The 16980-nt window shown below is 52.3% G+C and overlaps 1 protein-coding gene across 4 annotated transcripts; it reads right to left on the bottom strand.

Moving 5' to 3' along the window:
* Nucleotides 1-4728: 4728 nt before the first annotated feature.
* On the bottom strand, nucleotides 4729-16526 carry SFTPB (surfactant protein B). 4 transcript variants are annotated; one of them, XM_047781615.1, is made up of 11 exons: nucleotides 16379-16526; nucleotides 15212-15339; nucleotides 14889-14960; nucleotides 14219-14344; nucleotides 13467-13619; nucleotides 13137-13226; nucleotides 10494-10677; nucleotides 10179-10339; nucleotides 7499-7579; nucleotides 6325-6409; nucleotides 4729-6200 (listed from the first exon to the last, which is right to left on the bottom strand). In XM_047781615.1, the coding sequence occupies exons 1-10, from the start codon at nucleotides 16440-16442 to the stop codon at nucleotides 6347-6349; spliced, it is 1122 nt and encodes a 373-aa protein (XP_047637571.1). In that variant the 5' UTR covers nucleotides 16443-16526; the 3' UTR covers nucleotides 4729-6200; nucleotides 6325-6346. The 4 variants fall into 4 exon arrangements, with proteins under 4 accessions (XP_047637571.1, XP_047637572.1, XP_047637573.1 ...); XM_047781616.1 differs by having other exon boundaries at nucleotides 4729-6013; XM_047781617.1 differs by having other exon boundaries at nucleotides 10494-10608.
* Between the last annotated feature and the right edge of the window lie 454 nt (nucleotides 16527-16980).

The raw sequence follows: 16980 nt of genomic DNA, 5'->3' as shown, positions 1-16980 counted from the left end.
TGGGAGAGGGTACTTTGACGTCCTTTCGACCATTGACACCCCAGAAACTTCACTGAGGTAGCAGGCCCTTGAATTATATTGGGGCTAAATCCCCCCTTCTTATTTCCATAGGTCTTCCTAAGACATTTAATAAAATACTTGGTAACTTCCTGCGTATCAAACATCGATGACATCCAATGTCAGCTGCCCACTGTTACGTTTTATGAAATGTCAAGAGGATCAAGATGTCTGTGGACTCTGTGATGGTAGAAGGTGGGAGAATTGACATTGTCCTCATGCAAAAATGTGAAGGTATACTGTTGACCCTGCTAGGTAAAAGCAAACCATGCTTCCTGAGCTTTATACATTGGCATAGCCGGTGAAGCATTTCAAGTGCAAGAGGCTGTGCTGTATCGGTAAAGATACTGCATCTGATGGAGTTCCTGTCATGGCTCAGTGGTTAATGAACCTGACTAGCATCCATGAGGATGTGGGTTCGATCCCTGGCCTCGTTCAGTGGGTTAAGTATCCAGCATTGCCGTGAGCTGTGGTGTAGGTCACAGATGCGGCTTGGATCCCTCACTGCTGTGGCAGTGGAGTAGGCCGGAAGCTGTAGCTCTGATTCAACCCCTGGCCTGGGAACCTCCATATGCTGTGGGTTTGGCCCTAAAAAAATAAAAGACAGGAGTTCCCATCGTGGCGCAGTGGTTAACGAATCCGACTAGGAACCATGAGGTTGCGGGTTCGGCCCCTGCCCTTGCTCAGTGGGTTAATGATCCGGCGTTGCCATGAGCTGTGGTGTAGGTTGCAGACTCAGCTCGGATCCCGCGTTGCTGTGGCTCTGGCGTAGGCCTGTGGCTACAGCTCCGATTAGACCCCTAGCCTGGGAACCTCCATATGCTGCGGGAGCAGCCCAAGAAATAGCAAAAAGACAAAAATAAATAAAAATTAAAAAATAAAATAAATAAAAAAATAAAAGGAAAAAAAAAAGATGCTGTGTCTGGGACAACAGCTTCCATCAGAGTCTGCATCTGATTAAGTTTATGTTGTCTGAAGTCCTTCTCCAGGCTCCATCTGACCTCTGCACAGGCCCTTCAACCCTGTTATTCTTGGCTAACTTACTGCCAATTTTCCCTCCCATTCTCTTGTCATCTCCTCCAATTCTTTCACACTTAGCCAGAGAAATTTTTTTTTTAGCAGTTGTACAACGATCATCACAACCAAATTTTATAGCATTTCCATCCCAAACCCCCAACCTGTCTCATTTGGAGACCATAAGTTTTTCAAAGTCTGTGAGTCGGTATCTGTTCTGCAAAGAAGTTCATTGTGTCCTTTTTTAATTTATTTTTTTATTATTTATTTATTTATTTATTTATTTATTTGTCTTTTTGCTATTTCTTGGGCCGCTCCCGCGGCATATGGAGGTTCCCAGGCTAGGGGTCGAATCGGAGCTGTAGCCACCAGCCTACACCAGAGCCACAGCAACGCAGGATCTGAGCCGAGTCTGCAACCTACACCACAGCTCACGGCAACGCCGGATTGTTAACCCACTGAGCAAGGGCAGGGACCGAACCCGCAACCTCATGGTTCCTAGTCGGATTTGCTAACCACTGTGCCACGACGGGAACTCCAATTGTGTCCTTTTTTTAGATTCCACATGTCAGTGATAGGATATGATGTTGGTATCTCACTGTCTGATTGATTTCACTTAGCATGATAATTTCTAGGTCCATTCATGTTGCTGCAAATGGCTGTTATTTCTTTCCTTTTAATGGCTGAGTAATATTCCATTGTGTATATGTATCACATCTTCTTGATCCACTCCTCTGTCCATGGACGTCTAGGTTGTTTCCATGTCTTGGCTATTGCATATAGTGCTGCAATAAACATTGGAGTACATGTATCTTTTTGAGTCATGGTTTTCTCTGGATAGATGCCCAGAGCCAGAGAAATTTTTAAGGCACAAATTTGGAGTTCCTGCTGTGGCACAATGGGATTCGCAGCATCTCTGCAGTGCTAGGAGGCAGGTTCAATTCTAGGCCTGACAGAGTAGGTAAAGGAGTCTTGTGATTAAAGTCTATCTTCTTAACTCTAAAGTCCCAAAATTTCAGACAGAAACTGTTTCTTTTGTGCCCAGCCCTAGGAAGTGCTTTTTTTTTTTTTTTTTTTTTTTTCCCTGCTTTTTAGGACTGCACAAAGAGCATATGAAAGTTCCCAGGCTAGGGATTGAATCGGAGCTACAGCTACCGGCCTAAGCCACTGCCACAGCAACGAAGGATCCAAGTCGAGTTTGTGACCTACACCACAGCTCTCGACAATGCCGGATCCTTAACCCACTGAGCAAGGCCAGGGATTGAACCCACATCCTCATGGATACTAGTCGGGTTTGTTACTGATGAGCCATAATGGGAACTCTGGGAAATGCTTAACAGGAGTCAACCACTAGTAATGTTTGTTAAGCAAATGGCATAGTGCAGAGTCTGTGTTCTCTACATCCTACATTTGCACAGATGACTTTGTCTCTTTATACCCTCCCAAGGTGTTGACAGTAGATACAGTTGCCTCAAAGGTTGGGGACTGCTGCTCAGAGCTGGCTGTCATGTCCTGTGTGCAGTAGCTTAAGGTCCTTTGTGGTGACATGTGGCTTGCTTCTGATGCTTCTGTTTGGGCCAGGGGCCTGGCCCACATGTCTTTACAGCTGTGATTTCAGCATATGCATCCTCTTTTGGAGACCTCGGGCTCTGGCTTGTCTGAATAACAGATGGGAAAGAAGTGAAACATGCTTTCTTAGCTGGACATCACAAAGGAAAAGATATATGGGAAACATCCTAAATTTGAAAGACCTATGCTAAGGGAAAAATTGCAACATACAGGATAGTAAATAAAAAATAAAAAATATCTGATGTATTTTTACTGGCAAGACAATAAAAAGAATACCCCAGTGGAAAATCAGGCAAAAAACCCAAATAGGCATTTAAAAAGTTTACTTAGGGAACTCCTGCTGTGGCGCAGCTGGTTAAGGATCTGGCATTGCCACAGCTGTGGTGTAGATTGCAGTTTGGGTTCAACCCCTGGCTCTGAACTTTCCATATGCCATATGCCTGTGGTGCAGAAAAAAAAGAAAAGAAAAGAAAAGAAAAAAATTTACTTAGGAACTAAAGAAATGCAAATTAGAATAAACAGAGGTCATTTTATACTTAAGCAAAGATTTGAAAGCTTGCTAACATCCAAGGCTGGTGAGAATGAGAGGGACTTGTTTACTATTGGGATAGAAATTGGTAAGGCTGGTTAGAGGGCCAGTGTGATAATATAGACTACATTAAAATTAAAGATCGTACATGGTTTTTGTGCCCAAAATTTCATGTCTTGGAATTTATTCTAAGGAAATGCTCAGACTAATAAACAAAGATATATAAGTGCCAGGTTTTTATTCTTCACAACATTGTTGATGAAAGTTTAAAAAAGTAGAGAGTTTTGACCAAGAAAAAAAGCATGCGCCAATTTGCAGTGATAGGTATCTTTATTTATTGATTGATATGGATAGGTTATTTAAACTTTTAAAAAATTTTTTACATTCCCATGTTTGTTTGTGTGTTGGTTTTATTGGAGTATAGTTGATTTACAGGGTCGTGTTAGTTTCAGATTTACAGCAAAGTGATTCAGTTATAGATGTATATTCTTCATATTCTTTTCCATATAGATTATTACAAGATACTGAATATGATTCCCTGTGCTATGCAGTAGGTCCTTGTTTATTTTATAGGAAAAATTATTTTTAAGGTTGTTTTTTTTTTTTTTTTTTTTTGCTTTTTAGGGCTGCACCTGTGGCATATGAAAGTTCTCAGGCTAGGGGTTTAATTGAAGCTGCAGCTGCCAGTGTACACCACAGCCACAGCAATGCGGGATCCAAGTCGCCTCTGTGAACTATACCATAGTTCATGGCATCGCGGGATCCTTAACCCACTGACCGAGGTCAGGGATCGAATCCACCTCCTCATGGGTACTAGTCGGGTTCGTTGCTGCTGAGCCACAACACAGCTAGCTCTCTGTTAGCCTTCTTACCGGTGCTGAGTTACATGGGGACAGATTCTCAGCAGGCCCGTCCCCTGCAGAGCTTTGAGGAGACAAATCACAGCAGGAATCACCCTGGCATTTCAAACAAAAGTTGAGGGTTCAACCTTATAAAAACTCCTTTTCACACAGTAACAAAAAGCAACCGCTCCTCGGCGGAAGAACACTTCAAACGTGAACGTGCCCAATCAGTTTCCACCACGCTTGACCACGCCAGGGCGTTCCTGATTTTTTTTTTTTTTTAGCTTTTTTTAGGGCCGTGTCCACGGCATATAGAGGTTCCCGGGCTAGGGGGTCTAATCAGAGCTACAGCTGCTGGCCTACACCACAGCCACAGCAACATCAGATCCGAGCAGCGTCTCTGACCTACACCACAGTGCATGGCAACGCGGCATCCTTAACCCACTGAGCAAGGCCAGGAGTCAAACCTGCAACTTCATGGTTCTTAGTTGGATTCATTTCCGCTGTGCCACGATGGAAACTCCCTTGATTTTTTTTTTTTTAAACTTTTTTTAGTGGCCACATCCACTGCATATGGAAGTTCCGGGGCTGGGGATCAAAACCATGCCTTTTCAGCGACCTGAGCTGCTGCAGTCGGATATTTAACCCACCGTGCCACAATGGGAACTCCAGGGATGTCCTGCTTTTAAAAAGGAGTTTAATGATTTCACAGGTCTATTTTTTCTGGGATTGATGTTTCCATTTTTTATTCTTCTGAATTTTGAATTTTGGAAAAGTATTAGCAGAATAACTGTATAGTATCTTGTGCATATGGAGATCAGAGTCGGGCAGGGCCCAGCTCCTCCCTCACTCTCCTCTTGGACCAGGACTTGGGGAGGGGCTGGAAGCCCACCACAACTACTGTGATGAAGAGGTCCCCTTGGCCCAGCTCTGGGGGCGCTGTGGGAGCTGTGCTGGCTCAGGTTGGAGGTGAAGGCGGCCCAGGGCCCCTTCTGCAGACCTCCTCCAAAAGATGCAACCTTGGCCATGCCTCACACTCAGAGAGGAGGGAAGTGGCTCTGGTTTCGGGCTGTGGTTAGAGTTAGGATGGACTGGCCGACCCAGCACTGAGAGCACAGGCCTCAGGGCCTATCGAGGAAAAGGTGGTAGGGGAGGCAGGTGTGGGAGCGAAGTCTTCTGGGTGTGGCTGTGGGCAGGGGCTGGAGCTAGAGGAGGGGCCTAGTCAGGAGGAGTGGCAGAGTCCCCAAGACCACCTCACCAGGCTCCCCCTTTGTCACCAGGGCCAGTGAGGGCCACTGAGGGGCCGTGTGTCTTACTTGGCTGGGGACCCATGGCCAGTTGACAGCAGAGTCGGGGCCAGAGCCCGGGGCTCCTATGCCATCCACTGCTTTTCCTGTTTCGCCAGGGATGGAAGGCCCAGCTCCCTGACCCCCAGGCCCCACCGGCTGGCATCAGTGGGGAGGGATGATGTCCAGCTGGCCCTTGCAGGGAAGGTCCGAGCTGCAGCAGACACTTCCTCCCTCATGGCCTCCCATGGGGGCTTGTGATTCTAGAGGTTTCAGGAGCAGGCTGGGCTCCCACACTTACCCTCCCTACCCCTGCAGCCCCAGTGGAAGAGGCGGGCCCTGGGGTGTGAGCCCAGGAGGGCCGGGGCGTACCATTTTGTTCACAACTCTAGCCCTGGCCCCTAGAATGTGGTCTGGCCGCAGGCACTCACTGCATTTTTAAAACAAGAATGAAGAAATGAATACATGGCCTTTTTGTTGGGGTCCCACTCTGGGCAGAACTGTGAGGTCGACCAAGCTTGTTCTCAGATGCACTTCCTTGCCCCGAGGTGCACGGAGGCTGCATCTGAACCACCCTGTCCCAAGGTGCGAAGATGGGGAGAGAGAGGGACGTGTCTCAGGAGGGAGGCAGCAGGTGATGGAGGAATTCCTGGCATCTGAGGGATTGTCATCCTTTGGCAGCAAAGTCTGATTTCCTCAGGCAAGGTTAGGTTGGTCTGAATACATCAAATGTAGAAGCTCAGCAAGTCCCAAGGAGGGCTGTGAAAGGGAAGTCTCAGCCAGATGGCAGCTCCCCTGAGGCCTGGGTCAGGGCACGGGATTCTGGGCAAGTGGGGTGGATGGGTCCGAGAGAGTCACTCTGGTGATGGTGCTGCTGGGGTCCTCAGGAGCCGGGGGTCTGGCCTGTGAGGAGGAGAATGGAGCAGCCAGCAGCAGTGGCCGCCTCTTCCTGCTTGGGGTCTGGGGGACTCCCCCGCCTCCAGCCAATGGGAACAGGGACCCCACCCCATTAGGGGCCTGGACTCACCTGGCATGGCTTTGAGTGGTCATCAGACGTGGGGGCTGTGGACACACTGGAGAGGACTGAATGGGGTCATACACGTCCCCAGGGCCTGCCACGGGGACAGTGTTAGAGCCTGGGGCCTCGCATCTCCCAGACCCAGCTCCGAGGGGGTCAGAGAGGCTCCTCTTGGAAGGGGCAGCTCTCACCCCACCTGCTACTTGGTAGCTCTTGTAGATCCCTTGGTGCCTCCCCCAAGTCACAGGCTTCTGGGTTTAGAGCTGGAGGAAGTGGGAGGCTTGCCCTGGGACACCCCCTGTGTACCCCTCACCGGCTGCATGGCTCAGTGAACACCCCATCCCATAATGTGCAGCAACCCCCACTCCTTAGATTGCCCCCCCCACCCTCCTTTTCGTTCTTTCCTGGTTTTTTCCTTTTTGTCTTTTTAGGGCCACACCCTCAAAAAAGGTGCCAGGCAGGACAGAGGAGGGGGAGAAAATTCTGAGAGTGGTGTGGGGTGGTGGGAAGGAGTTTGGAGCAAAGTTCACAGAAAAGGGAGACCAGAAGGACAAAAAGTGTTTCAACAAGAGCAGAAACACACACCCGTATCATTTCCTTTTCTATTCTGTTCCTCTTGCCAAAATCCAGCCCTGGACATACCAGCTACCACCACCACTCGTCTGATGGCAGAGATTTTGTCAGCAACCTGGTGGGTTTCATCTCTGCCCCCTCCCTTTTTATTTTATTTTTTAAAATTTTTTGTTCTTTTTTTTAGGCCCGCACCTACAGCACATGGAGGTTCCCAGGCTAGGGGTGGACTCAGAGCTGCAGCCGCTGGCCTACGCCACAGTCACAGCAACACTGGGTCTGAGCTGTATTTGTGACCTACACTGCAGTTCATGTCAATGCTGGATCCTTAATGCACTGAGCAAGGCCAGGGATCGAACCTGCATCCTCATGGATACTAGTTGGGTTCATTACTGCGGAACCACATTGGGAACTCCTCTGCTCCCTTCTTAACTGCTCTGAGACTGCCTTTTCTATATTAAACATGGGAGGGCACTTCCCAGTCCCGGGCTTGTGCTCTTGGGGCTGCCTTGTGCCTGGGGATGGGGTGGGGTGGGGTGGGCAGGGCCTCTGAGGACTATGGGTGGGGGCCATGGGAGCTGGTCCTGGGACCAGCTGGGAGGAGTGGGCATACCTGGCAAGCGGTGTGGGCATCCCAGCCCCTGGACACGAAGGACTGCAGCTGGGGTGAATGCTGCTCCACGAACTGCTCACACTGAGGAGGGGACAGACACCGGGTGGGGTGGACCCAGGCCAGGGCTGGGCTCTCCTGCTTTGCTGGCTGGGCCTCCCCACTTGTCTGGGTCACTCCAGGGCTCCTCTGTCTTCCCCAACCCCTGCCTGGGTGTAGGTCCAGCCCTCAGCCCCACTGAGCTGCTTTGGCTGTAAGACCCTGAATGAGCCAGTATGGGTGGAAATAGGGGTTTCTACTGACAAAGCCAGAGATATTGGAAGAGCAGGCATAGGGGCAGAATCTTAGTCCCTTTCTCCCACCTTCTTCCCTCCCCGCCCCCCCTTTATTGGTTTTAGGGCCGCATGCTTGGCATGTGGAAATTCCCAGGCTAGGGATGGAATTGGAGCTGCAGCTGCCGGCCTACACCACAGCCACAGCAACAGCAATGCTGGATCCGAGCTGAGCTGTGTCTCTGACCTACATCATAGCTAAGGGCAACTCTGGATCCTTAACCCTCTGAGCAAGGTCAGGGATCAAACACGCATCCTCATGGATACTAGTTGGGTTTGTTACTGCTGAGCCACAATGGGAACTTCCTTCCACCCCCCTTAAATTCAGTTCTTTTTTAGTAACCCCATAGCATATCGCATTCCAGGGTCAGAGATCACATCCAAATCGCAGTTTCGACCTTTGCCGCAGCTGTGGCAATGCTGGATCCTTAACCCACTGTGCCGGGCTGGGGATTCAGAGATACCACTGATACCACTGAGTCACAGTGGGAGCTCTTTTCAGTTCTTTTTTTTAGGGCCGCACCTGGGGCATATGGAGGTTCCCAAGCTAGGGGTGGAATTGGAGCTACAGCTGCTGGCCTACACCACAGCCACAGCAATGCTGGATCCAAGCTGAACCTGTGACCTACATCACAGCTCATGGCAATGTTGGATCCTTAACCTACTGAGTGAGGCCAGGGATCAAACATCCTCATGGATACTAGTCAGATTCATTTCTGCTGCCACGATGGGAACTCCATTTTTTAAAATTTTTTATTATTTATTTTTTGGGTGCACCCGTGGCGTGAGGAAGTTCCCTGGCCAGGGATAGAACCCAAGCCACAGCAGCGACCTGAGCCAGAACAGTGATAACACTGCATCCTTAACCTGCTGCAACACCAAGGAATTCCTTCATCTCAGTTCTAGAGGGCATCCTAAGGCTCCTGGTCTTGGAGACCTGATGGGGGGAGCAAGGGAGCATTCTGCTGGAAGGGGCCTCCTGGGAAGCCTCGTCACCCCATGAGTACAGAGACTCCAGGACGTGAGGCCCAGCCCTCTCCTCCTGCCCATGGGTTGGTCCCCACTGAGTCACACTGGGAGGAGGGTTGGGGCTGGGAGAGGACTGGGACCCTGGAGAGAAGCCAGGCCATCCCCTGCTCCTGCTGGCCCTGGCATTGCTCATCTCCTGGTAGATAACTGGGCCTCACACCTGGCTCTGCTTGCCCTCCAGATCCCATGCCCTTTGTCCAGAAGCTCCTGATCTTAGCAGGTTAGAGTCCCACCATTGCTCAGCCCACATTCCACCTGCCTGTCTGAGCCCCTAAAGGGTGGAGGTCTGGCCCACTCTGAGTGTCTCTGGCTGGGAAGCAGAAGATAGATGGGTCCCAGGCTGAGCAACGGTAATGTGTTCCCTGTGGACAGGTAACTGCAAGATAAAAGCTGCCTCCTGATTGGATAAAATGGAGACAACCTATTTCTTGTTCTTGAGGTTAAGGAGACTTCCAGAACGACACCCTCCCAGAAAGTTTCTTCAGGGTTGAGAGAAGGGAGGGGAGTAGCAAACCATAGTACATCCTGTCACCTTCCCAGAGACCCTTGTGCTAGAATCCATCCTGGCTGAAGGATGCACACGCACACAGGGGAGGGCCCTGATCAGGCCAAAGGCAGACGAAGCAAGATGATTGGCCAGAGGAAGCCCAGAAGGACCATCCCCACACAAGCGATTTAAGGGACCTCCAAAGTAGATGTTGCTCGCTTCTTCTCTTGCTCTTTCTCTCTCCCTCCCCAACCCTGCCTCCAGACCTGCCTGTGCCTGTGCTTTCTCTGCACCTACCTTCTCTCTCTCTCTTTTTTGCTTTTCAGGGCCGCACCTGCAGCATATGGAGGTTCCCGGGCTAGGGGTCGAATCAGAGTTATAGCTGCCAGCCTGCACCACAGCCACAGCAATGCAAAAGCTGAGCTGCATCTGAGACTGATATCACAGCTCACGGCAACGTTGGATCCCCAACCCACTGAGCGAGGCCAGGGATCGAACATTTATCCTCATGGATTCTAGTCGGATCTGTTTCTGCTGCACCACAAGGGGAACTCCTCTCTTCTCTTTTAATAAAACTTGCCTGTGGTTTCTCCACACCTGTCTTCTTTCTCTTCTCTCTTTAAATAAACACTTTCTTGCCTCACTACCCTCAGTCTCTTTCCTGAATTCTCTCTCCAAAGGGACAAAGTTCTGGGGACCTACATCAAGTGCTTAGGGTTCAGTGTTCTCACCCAACAACCAGAGCTGGGGAGTCTTTCCTGGGCTCAACTCTCTACTGCGGGCAGCCTCTGGGTCCTAACCCCCCCGCCGCCTCCGCCTCCTGCCCGCCCCTCACCTTTTGCTTGTCCAGCCAGGAGCCCAGGCAGGCCTGGCGCATTGCCTGTGGCACGGCCTGCTCGCTGCTGTTCTCTGCCTGGGTGGTCACAAACATGCAGAGCTGGCACTCAGAGTCCTGCGGTAGCCATTCTCCTGGCAGGGACCCCAGACCAGTGAGGGCTGGAGAGGAAAAAAAGGTCAAGGCCCCCCAGCAGGATATTCAGTTCCTGTCCTTGCTGGAGCAGGGCACAGGGACTGGAGAGTGAGAGGGCGGTGCAGGGCAGGGGTGGAGGTGGGAGGGGGCGATGGGCAGGGGTTGGAGCAGCAGGCTCACCTGAGCCCACGCTGTCCTCACTGGAGCATCGGAGGACGAGGCCACAGACCAGCTGGGGCAGCGTGCGGTCCAGCAGCATGTTCAGCAGGATGACAATGTAGCGCTCAGCCAGGCACTGGCAGATGCCGCCCACCACCAGGGGTACCACGTGGCACACCTGGGCCACGGCCTTGCCCAGCACACCCTGGGGCAGGGGGCCAAGAGAGGGCAGGGTGGGACCTTCCCTGAAAGATCTACTCTGTGCCCAGCACCAGCTGGGTACTTCGTTAGACCTTCCTTGGTTCCCTTGGGGATTTATTGTGCTGTTTACAGACGAGGACACGAAGCATCAGCGAGTCCAGGGGACTTGCTCAGAGTCACGGAGCTGGTGCAGGAACCAGGCCACTGACCCACGTCTGACCTCAAAGACTCTGGAGTTGCTGAAAATCCAGTGTTTCCCACGAGAGCCGGGTCTGAGTCTCCTCCCTCCCGACCTGCGCTTCTCCGCAGGTGGAGGAGCTCTTGTCTGTGGCTCCTGAGGCCAACCAGTCCCCAAGTCCCCGGTTTCAGGAGACCCTGGGGGAAGCCAGGAGTCTCCCCATCCCCTATCTCCCCTGCGCCCCCCACTCCCCATTCTGAACACAACCTCTGGCTTTCTCATCTTCTACCCTCTGCTCTAGACAATCTCAATAATCATCACAATCTAATGGATCTGAAATGTATAGCTTTGGCCCAGGCTCCTCAAAGTTCCAGACCCATGTACCCTTACTGCCTCCTCTAGTTCCCTTGGATGGAAACGTCTGCAAACTCCAGATGTCTAAAACCAAATACGGTTTCCTTCCTCCCTATGGTGGTGCGCGTTGCCGCCCTGCACAACTCAGAAAGCAATATCCTCTTTCACGCCTCCTCCTTCCTAAACTCCACATGTCTCAGCACATCGGTCGGCATGTCCTTGAATTTTACCATCTAAAATTTAGGAGTTCCCATTGTGGCGCAGTGGTTAACGAATCCGACTAGGAACCATGAGGTTGCGGGTTCGATCCCTGGCCTTGCTCAGTGGGTTAATGATCCGGCGTTGCCATGAGCTGTGGTGTAGGTTGCAGATGCGGCTCGGATTCTGCGTTGCTGTGGCTCTGGCGTAGGCCGGAGACTACAGCTCCGATTGGACCCCTAGCCTGGGAACCTCCATATGCTGTGGGAGCGGGCCCAAGAAATAGCAAAAAGACAAAAAAAAAATAATAATAAAATAAAATTTAAATATCTTGAATCTGTCCATTTCTTTTTACTGCCACCACCTAGTCATCATTTCTCCTAATTCATCTCCCTGAATGCAGTGTCTCTACCTGGAGTTAGAGATATCTTTTCAAAGTTTAAGTGTATTTCTTTTCTTTCTTTTTTTTGCTTTTTTTAGGGCCACACTGCGGCATATGGAGGTTCCCAGGCTGGAGGTCTAATCGAAGCTACAGCTGCCGGCCTACACCAGAGCCACAGCAACACCAGATCTAAGCCATGTCTACAACCTACACCACAGCTCACGGCAATGCTGGATCCTTAACCCACTGCGTGGGGCCAGGGATCGAACTCACATCCTCATGGATACTAGTTGGAATCGTTTCCACTGTGCCACAATGGGAACTCCACGACTTAGAAGAATCTTTTCTGCACTTTGATACCTGGCGTAATGCCTGCCACACGGTAGGGGCTTCCCAATGATTGAATAAGCTCTAGGCCTGGCAGCAACCAGGCCACCTAGCCTAAGTGCCGGGTCCCTTGCAGGGGGGTAGGGGAGCAGTGGAGAAGTGGCCCCCCTCCTAATTCCTGGCAGCCAGCTGGCCCCTGACTGGGCTGTGAGGAGGTGGGGGCGGTGGTGCCCTGGAGGTGTGACCTGGAATCGGGCACTTGTTGTCCCCAGCCATCTGCCTCTACATGGATTAAATCATGAGCCACTGCAGCTGCTGACGTGCAGCTCCCCCTGAGCTGAGCTCAGGATAGAAATCAGGCACGAAGCACTCTGTGCTCTGGGAAAACTGGGAGAAAAAGTCTCTGGATAGATATTTTTTAGGAGAAGATTTTAGGTGCCGAATGCTTGCATTTCCTTATATCTAGAAAAACACTAAAACCCTTCATGGTGATGTCAGCTCCTTGTGACTAGTAGGAACCTTCAAGAGACTAGCAACACGCTTTTATAAAATGTGTGCATGGCGGCATGCACCTCCCCCATCGCCTTTATCATATACGCTGATGTTACTTCCCTGTCTCTTTGGGGGTATTTCACAGCTATCTGAAATACCACCCAACCAGGGCTGTAGTTAAGTGGACAAAACAGAGAATGTCACAGCCATCTGCAAATGCAGCCCCCGCCAAGAGAGCTAGGAAAACACAGGAGTCCAGCCCCATGGCAGAGAAGCGTATCAAAGGAATGACTTCATTGAGTCCAGACCTCCTTTGTTCCTGCTACCTGCCCTTTGTTGCAAAAATTCCTATATATCCTGGCTCCCCCCTCACCTCCTTGGAGTGGTTTCTCATGACTCCCGAGATGCTGTCTCCTGAGCTTAAGTCCCAATTTTGCCCTAAATAAAACTTAACTTTCAACTTTCAGGTTGTGTGTTTTTTTTTCCAAGTCGACAGAGGGAGGGGCACCTGATGAGGCCCTAGACCTCTCACCTTGGGAATCACAGCTTGGATCCGCTTGATCAGAGTCCTGCAGAGCCAGCAGAAGGGAAGAGGAATGGGGAACTTCTGCTTGGAGAGATCCTGGGGGAGAGAATCACGCTGGAGGGAAGCTGGACCAGGGAAGACTCCTCTGGGCTCTGCCTCGCCTGTCTCCATCTCCTGCCTCCTGCTCCAGCCTCAGAGGCTGCCTGGAGCTGCTGGTCCCTTCCCAACCCTGCCTCTCCCAGGGACCAGTGCTCAAGGGCCTGGGCTGTGGCCCTAGCTCTCCAGCTCCCCCCAACCCCTGCCCAACCTCTCCGGTGTGTGTGGGGCCTTTCTCACCTGTGTCTGAGGCCCAGGCCTTGCCTGGAGGCCTGAGGGCAGCAGGGGGAGGGCCAGCTTGTCCAGCAGAGAGCCTGTCAGCTCTGGTCCCTGGCCTGGCTCTGGATGCTCAAGTTTGCACAGGCCCAAGTGCTTGCAGATGGCCTTCAGGTTCTAGGGCAAAAGGTGGGGCCAGGGGGTGGTCAGGGTGGGGGAGGGACCCCCACTCCTGCTCAATCTGGCTCAACGATTCAGGGCCTAGGCCACTATCTTTGGTCTGGAGTAGGGGACAGACTGTTTGGGGGCCGTAAGCTGGTGGGAGTGACCAAAGGCAGAGATGGGGCCAGGTGAGGACTTTGGGGCAGGGGTCTGGGACCGTGTGTGAGCACAGATGTTTGTGGGGATGAGTCTAAGTGTGTGAGAGTGTGTTTGTACTTGTGAGTGTGTAGACAGTGTGGGTTTTACGTGAGACTGAGTGTGTAGCATGAGTGTGCGACCCAGTGTAGGTTTGCATGAGGGGTGTGAAAATGTGTGTGTTTTGTAAGTGTGTAGGCCCACTATGCACAGCCAATGGGTAGGGCTGTGATCTGGACACCTGGCTGAGGGTCACCGAGTTTCCTGGAGCAGTTGTGAGCAGGGTGTGTGTGTGCATGTGTGCCTATGTTTACACGCATTTGGGGTGGGCTGGAGAGCCCAGTGTGAGTGTAACTCTGGGTGAGGATGGCTGGGGGCTGTGCAGGAGGCAAAGAGGCAGCCAGGGGGGCAGACCTCACCATCTGGCTCTGGAAGTGATCAACAACCAGCGGAAAGTAGGTGTCCAGCAGGTGGTGACACTGGGGCACCAGCAGCTTCATGGGGAGGATGTCACACTCTTTCTCCAGGAACTTCCGCATCGTGTCCTGGGAGATAGGCGGGAGGGGCGACCGTCAGCCTGGCTCTGCCTGAGTACCTGGATACGGGGCCACTGCCCAGCCAACTGCCCACCTTTGCCCTCAGCCTTGAGTTGGGAGGGTGCAAAGGAGCCACGTGGCAAGGCTGCTCCCTTCAAGAAACACTGTCTCTGATTATGCTGCCGAGCTCACTTCCTGACCCTTACCTGGCCAGGAGGCTCCTGGAGTCCCCAGCAAACCCAGGCATCCCCCCCGGCCTGGAGAAGGCTCCTTTAAGGGGCTAACCTCTTCTCCCAATTTTTTTTTTTTTTTGCTTTTTAGGGTTGCCCCTGTGACATGTGGAGGTTCTCAGGCTAGCAGTCCAATCGGTGCTGCACCTGCCAACCTAGACCACAGCCACAGCAACGCCAGATCCTTAGCCCACTAAGCAAGCATTGAACCCACGTCCTCATGAACACTAGTCAGGTTTGTACCCCAGTGAGCCACAACAGGAACTCCCATCTTCTCCCATCTCTTAACCCCCAAACTTCATCCAGGGTCTGGGCCTCATCACCTGGAAAATGGCCTCCTTGGCCATCTTGGTGAGGATGCCAGCGATGTCCTCACATTCCTGGCACAGGTCATCCTGGGGAGGGACCCCAAGGTGAGGCAGGTGAGTCAGGGACACTCTCAGCCAGGCGGAGGCTGACAGGGCATTCCAAGACACAGGCAATGGCCCATGATCCCATCCCACCCTGCCCCACCCCACCCCTCACATTCTGTCCTGTTCCACCTCCCCCAGTCCAGCCCACCTGCAATCCCTCAGGCCCAGCCAGAGCCCACCCAGGACCCTCTACTCCAGACCTTTGTCCTGGTTCATTCTTGGGTGGTACTCACGGTTGGGGCGTGGCCCCAGACTTCGTGTAGGCAGTGCCCAAGGGCTTGGCACTGCAATGCTTGCTCCAGGCTTTGGCACCAGAACTCAGGGCCCTGGTCACAGACCGGGGATGACGTGGTCCCGATGGCTGTTGGTTGGGGCCAGAGCAACCTTGGGATTCAAGCCGCACCTGACACCCTGAACTCACCCCACCTCTACGACCAATTTTTCTGTGGCTCATGGCTATTAAAACATGCTGGGAGGAGTTCCTGTTGTGGCTCAGTGGAAACGAATATGATTAGCATCCATGAGGACGCAGGTTCAATCCCTGGCCTCGCTCAGTGGGTTAAGGATCCAGCATTGCCGTGAGCTGTGGTGGAAGTCACAGACATGGCTCAGATCTGGCATTGCTGTGGCTGTGGCTTAGGCCAGTGGCTACAACTGTGATTCAACCCCTAGCCTGGGAACCTCCATATGCTGCAGGTGCAGCCTTAATAAAAGACAAAAAAACAGAAGCAAAAAAAAAAAAAAAACCAAAACCAAAAAAAAAAAAACCATGCTCGAGTTAGACAGCTCTGGGTTCTACCCCATCTCGTGCCCCACCAGCTATGTGACCTTGGACAAGCCCCAGAGTCTCCCTGAATCAAAGCTCCTTCAAATTTAAAATGAGAAGATGGGGAGTTCCTGCTGTAGTGCAGTTGGTTAAGAACTGGACATAGTGTCTGTGAGGATGCAGGTGTGATTCCTGGCCTTGCTCAGTGGGTTAAGGATCCCGTGTTGCTGTGAGCTGTAGCCGGCGGTCAAAGATGAGGCTTGGATCTGGTATTGCTGTGGCTGTGGTGTAGGCCCCAGCTACAGTTCCAATTGGACCCTTAGCCTGGGAACCTCCATATGCCACAGGTGTGGCCGTTAAAAAATAGAAGAATCTGACTGCAGTGACTCATGTCACTCACTGTGGAGGTGCAGGTTTGATCCCCAGCCTGGCACAGTGAGTTAAAGATCTGGTGTTGTTGCAGCTGCAGCGTAGGTCCAAGCTGAGGCTCAGATTCAACCCCTGGCTGGGGAACTACCACATGTCAAGGGAGCGGCCATAAAAGGACAATGTACATACAAAGGATAATGTGATGCTCTCTCCATACCTGGCCCCAGGTGGGAGGGGAGCGAGGAGAGAGGCTGGGGCAACTCACCAGTGCCTGGACCACACAGAGTGGGCAGCAGCAGCAGCCACGGCAGCAGATGTGACTTGGCCATGACTCCTCCACAGCCTGGACACCCTGCTTGGGCTGGGGACCTTATAGCTGGGGGCTGGGTTTGTGGGGGCAGGGCTCTGTGGGTGCAGCAGTGACTTCAGTGTTTGCCTTTGTCCTGGAGGGCCCTCCAGGTGCTTTGATCCCTGCCTCTTCCCAGGAGTGACACTCCTGGGTGCCACCCCCACTCCTCCTACTGCCCACGGTCTCCGGAAGGATGTCCTTTCCTGCTCCCTTTGTCCCCTACCCCCACCCTACTCCTGTGGGCCTGGGCTCCTGGCTCCCAGCAGCCAGGTGCCTCTTAAGCCTTCACATCTGGAGTCCCATGATTCTCTGGATCGTGGAGGTGAAACCGAGGCAGGACCAGGGTGGCTAGAGCGGTCCCCCTCCCTTCTCTACCCCAGGCCTCTCAGCCCTCCTCTGCTCCTGAGCAATGCTCTTAAGAACTTCCTGCCCGGCTCTTGACCCAGGTTAAGCACGGCATGGGCAGGCCTGGGACCCTCCAAGGCCACCTACCACCTGCCCCCTCCCAACACTTTCTT

The sequence above is a fragment of the Phacochoerus africanus genome, chromosome 5, assembly GCF_016906955.1.
Source record: "Phacochoerus africanus isolate WHEZ1 chromosome 5, ROS_Pafr_v1, whole genome shotgun sequence".
Lineage (NCBI taxonomy): Eukaryota > Metazoa > Chordata > Mammalia > Artiodactyla > Suidae > Phacochoerus > Phacochoerus africanus.
This window is presented reverse-complemented; position numbering and strand designations above follow the sequence as displayed.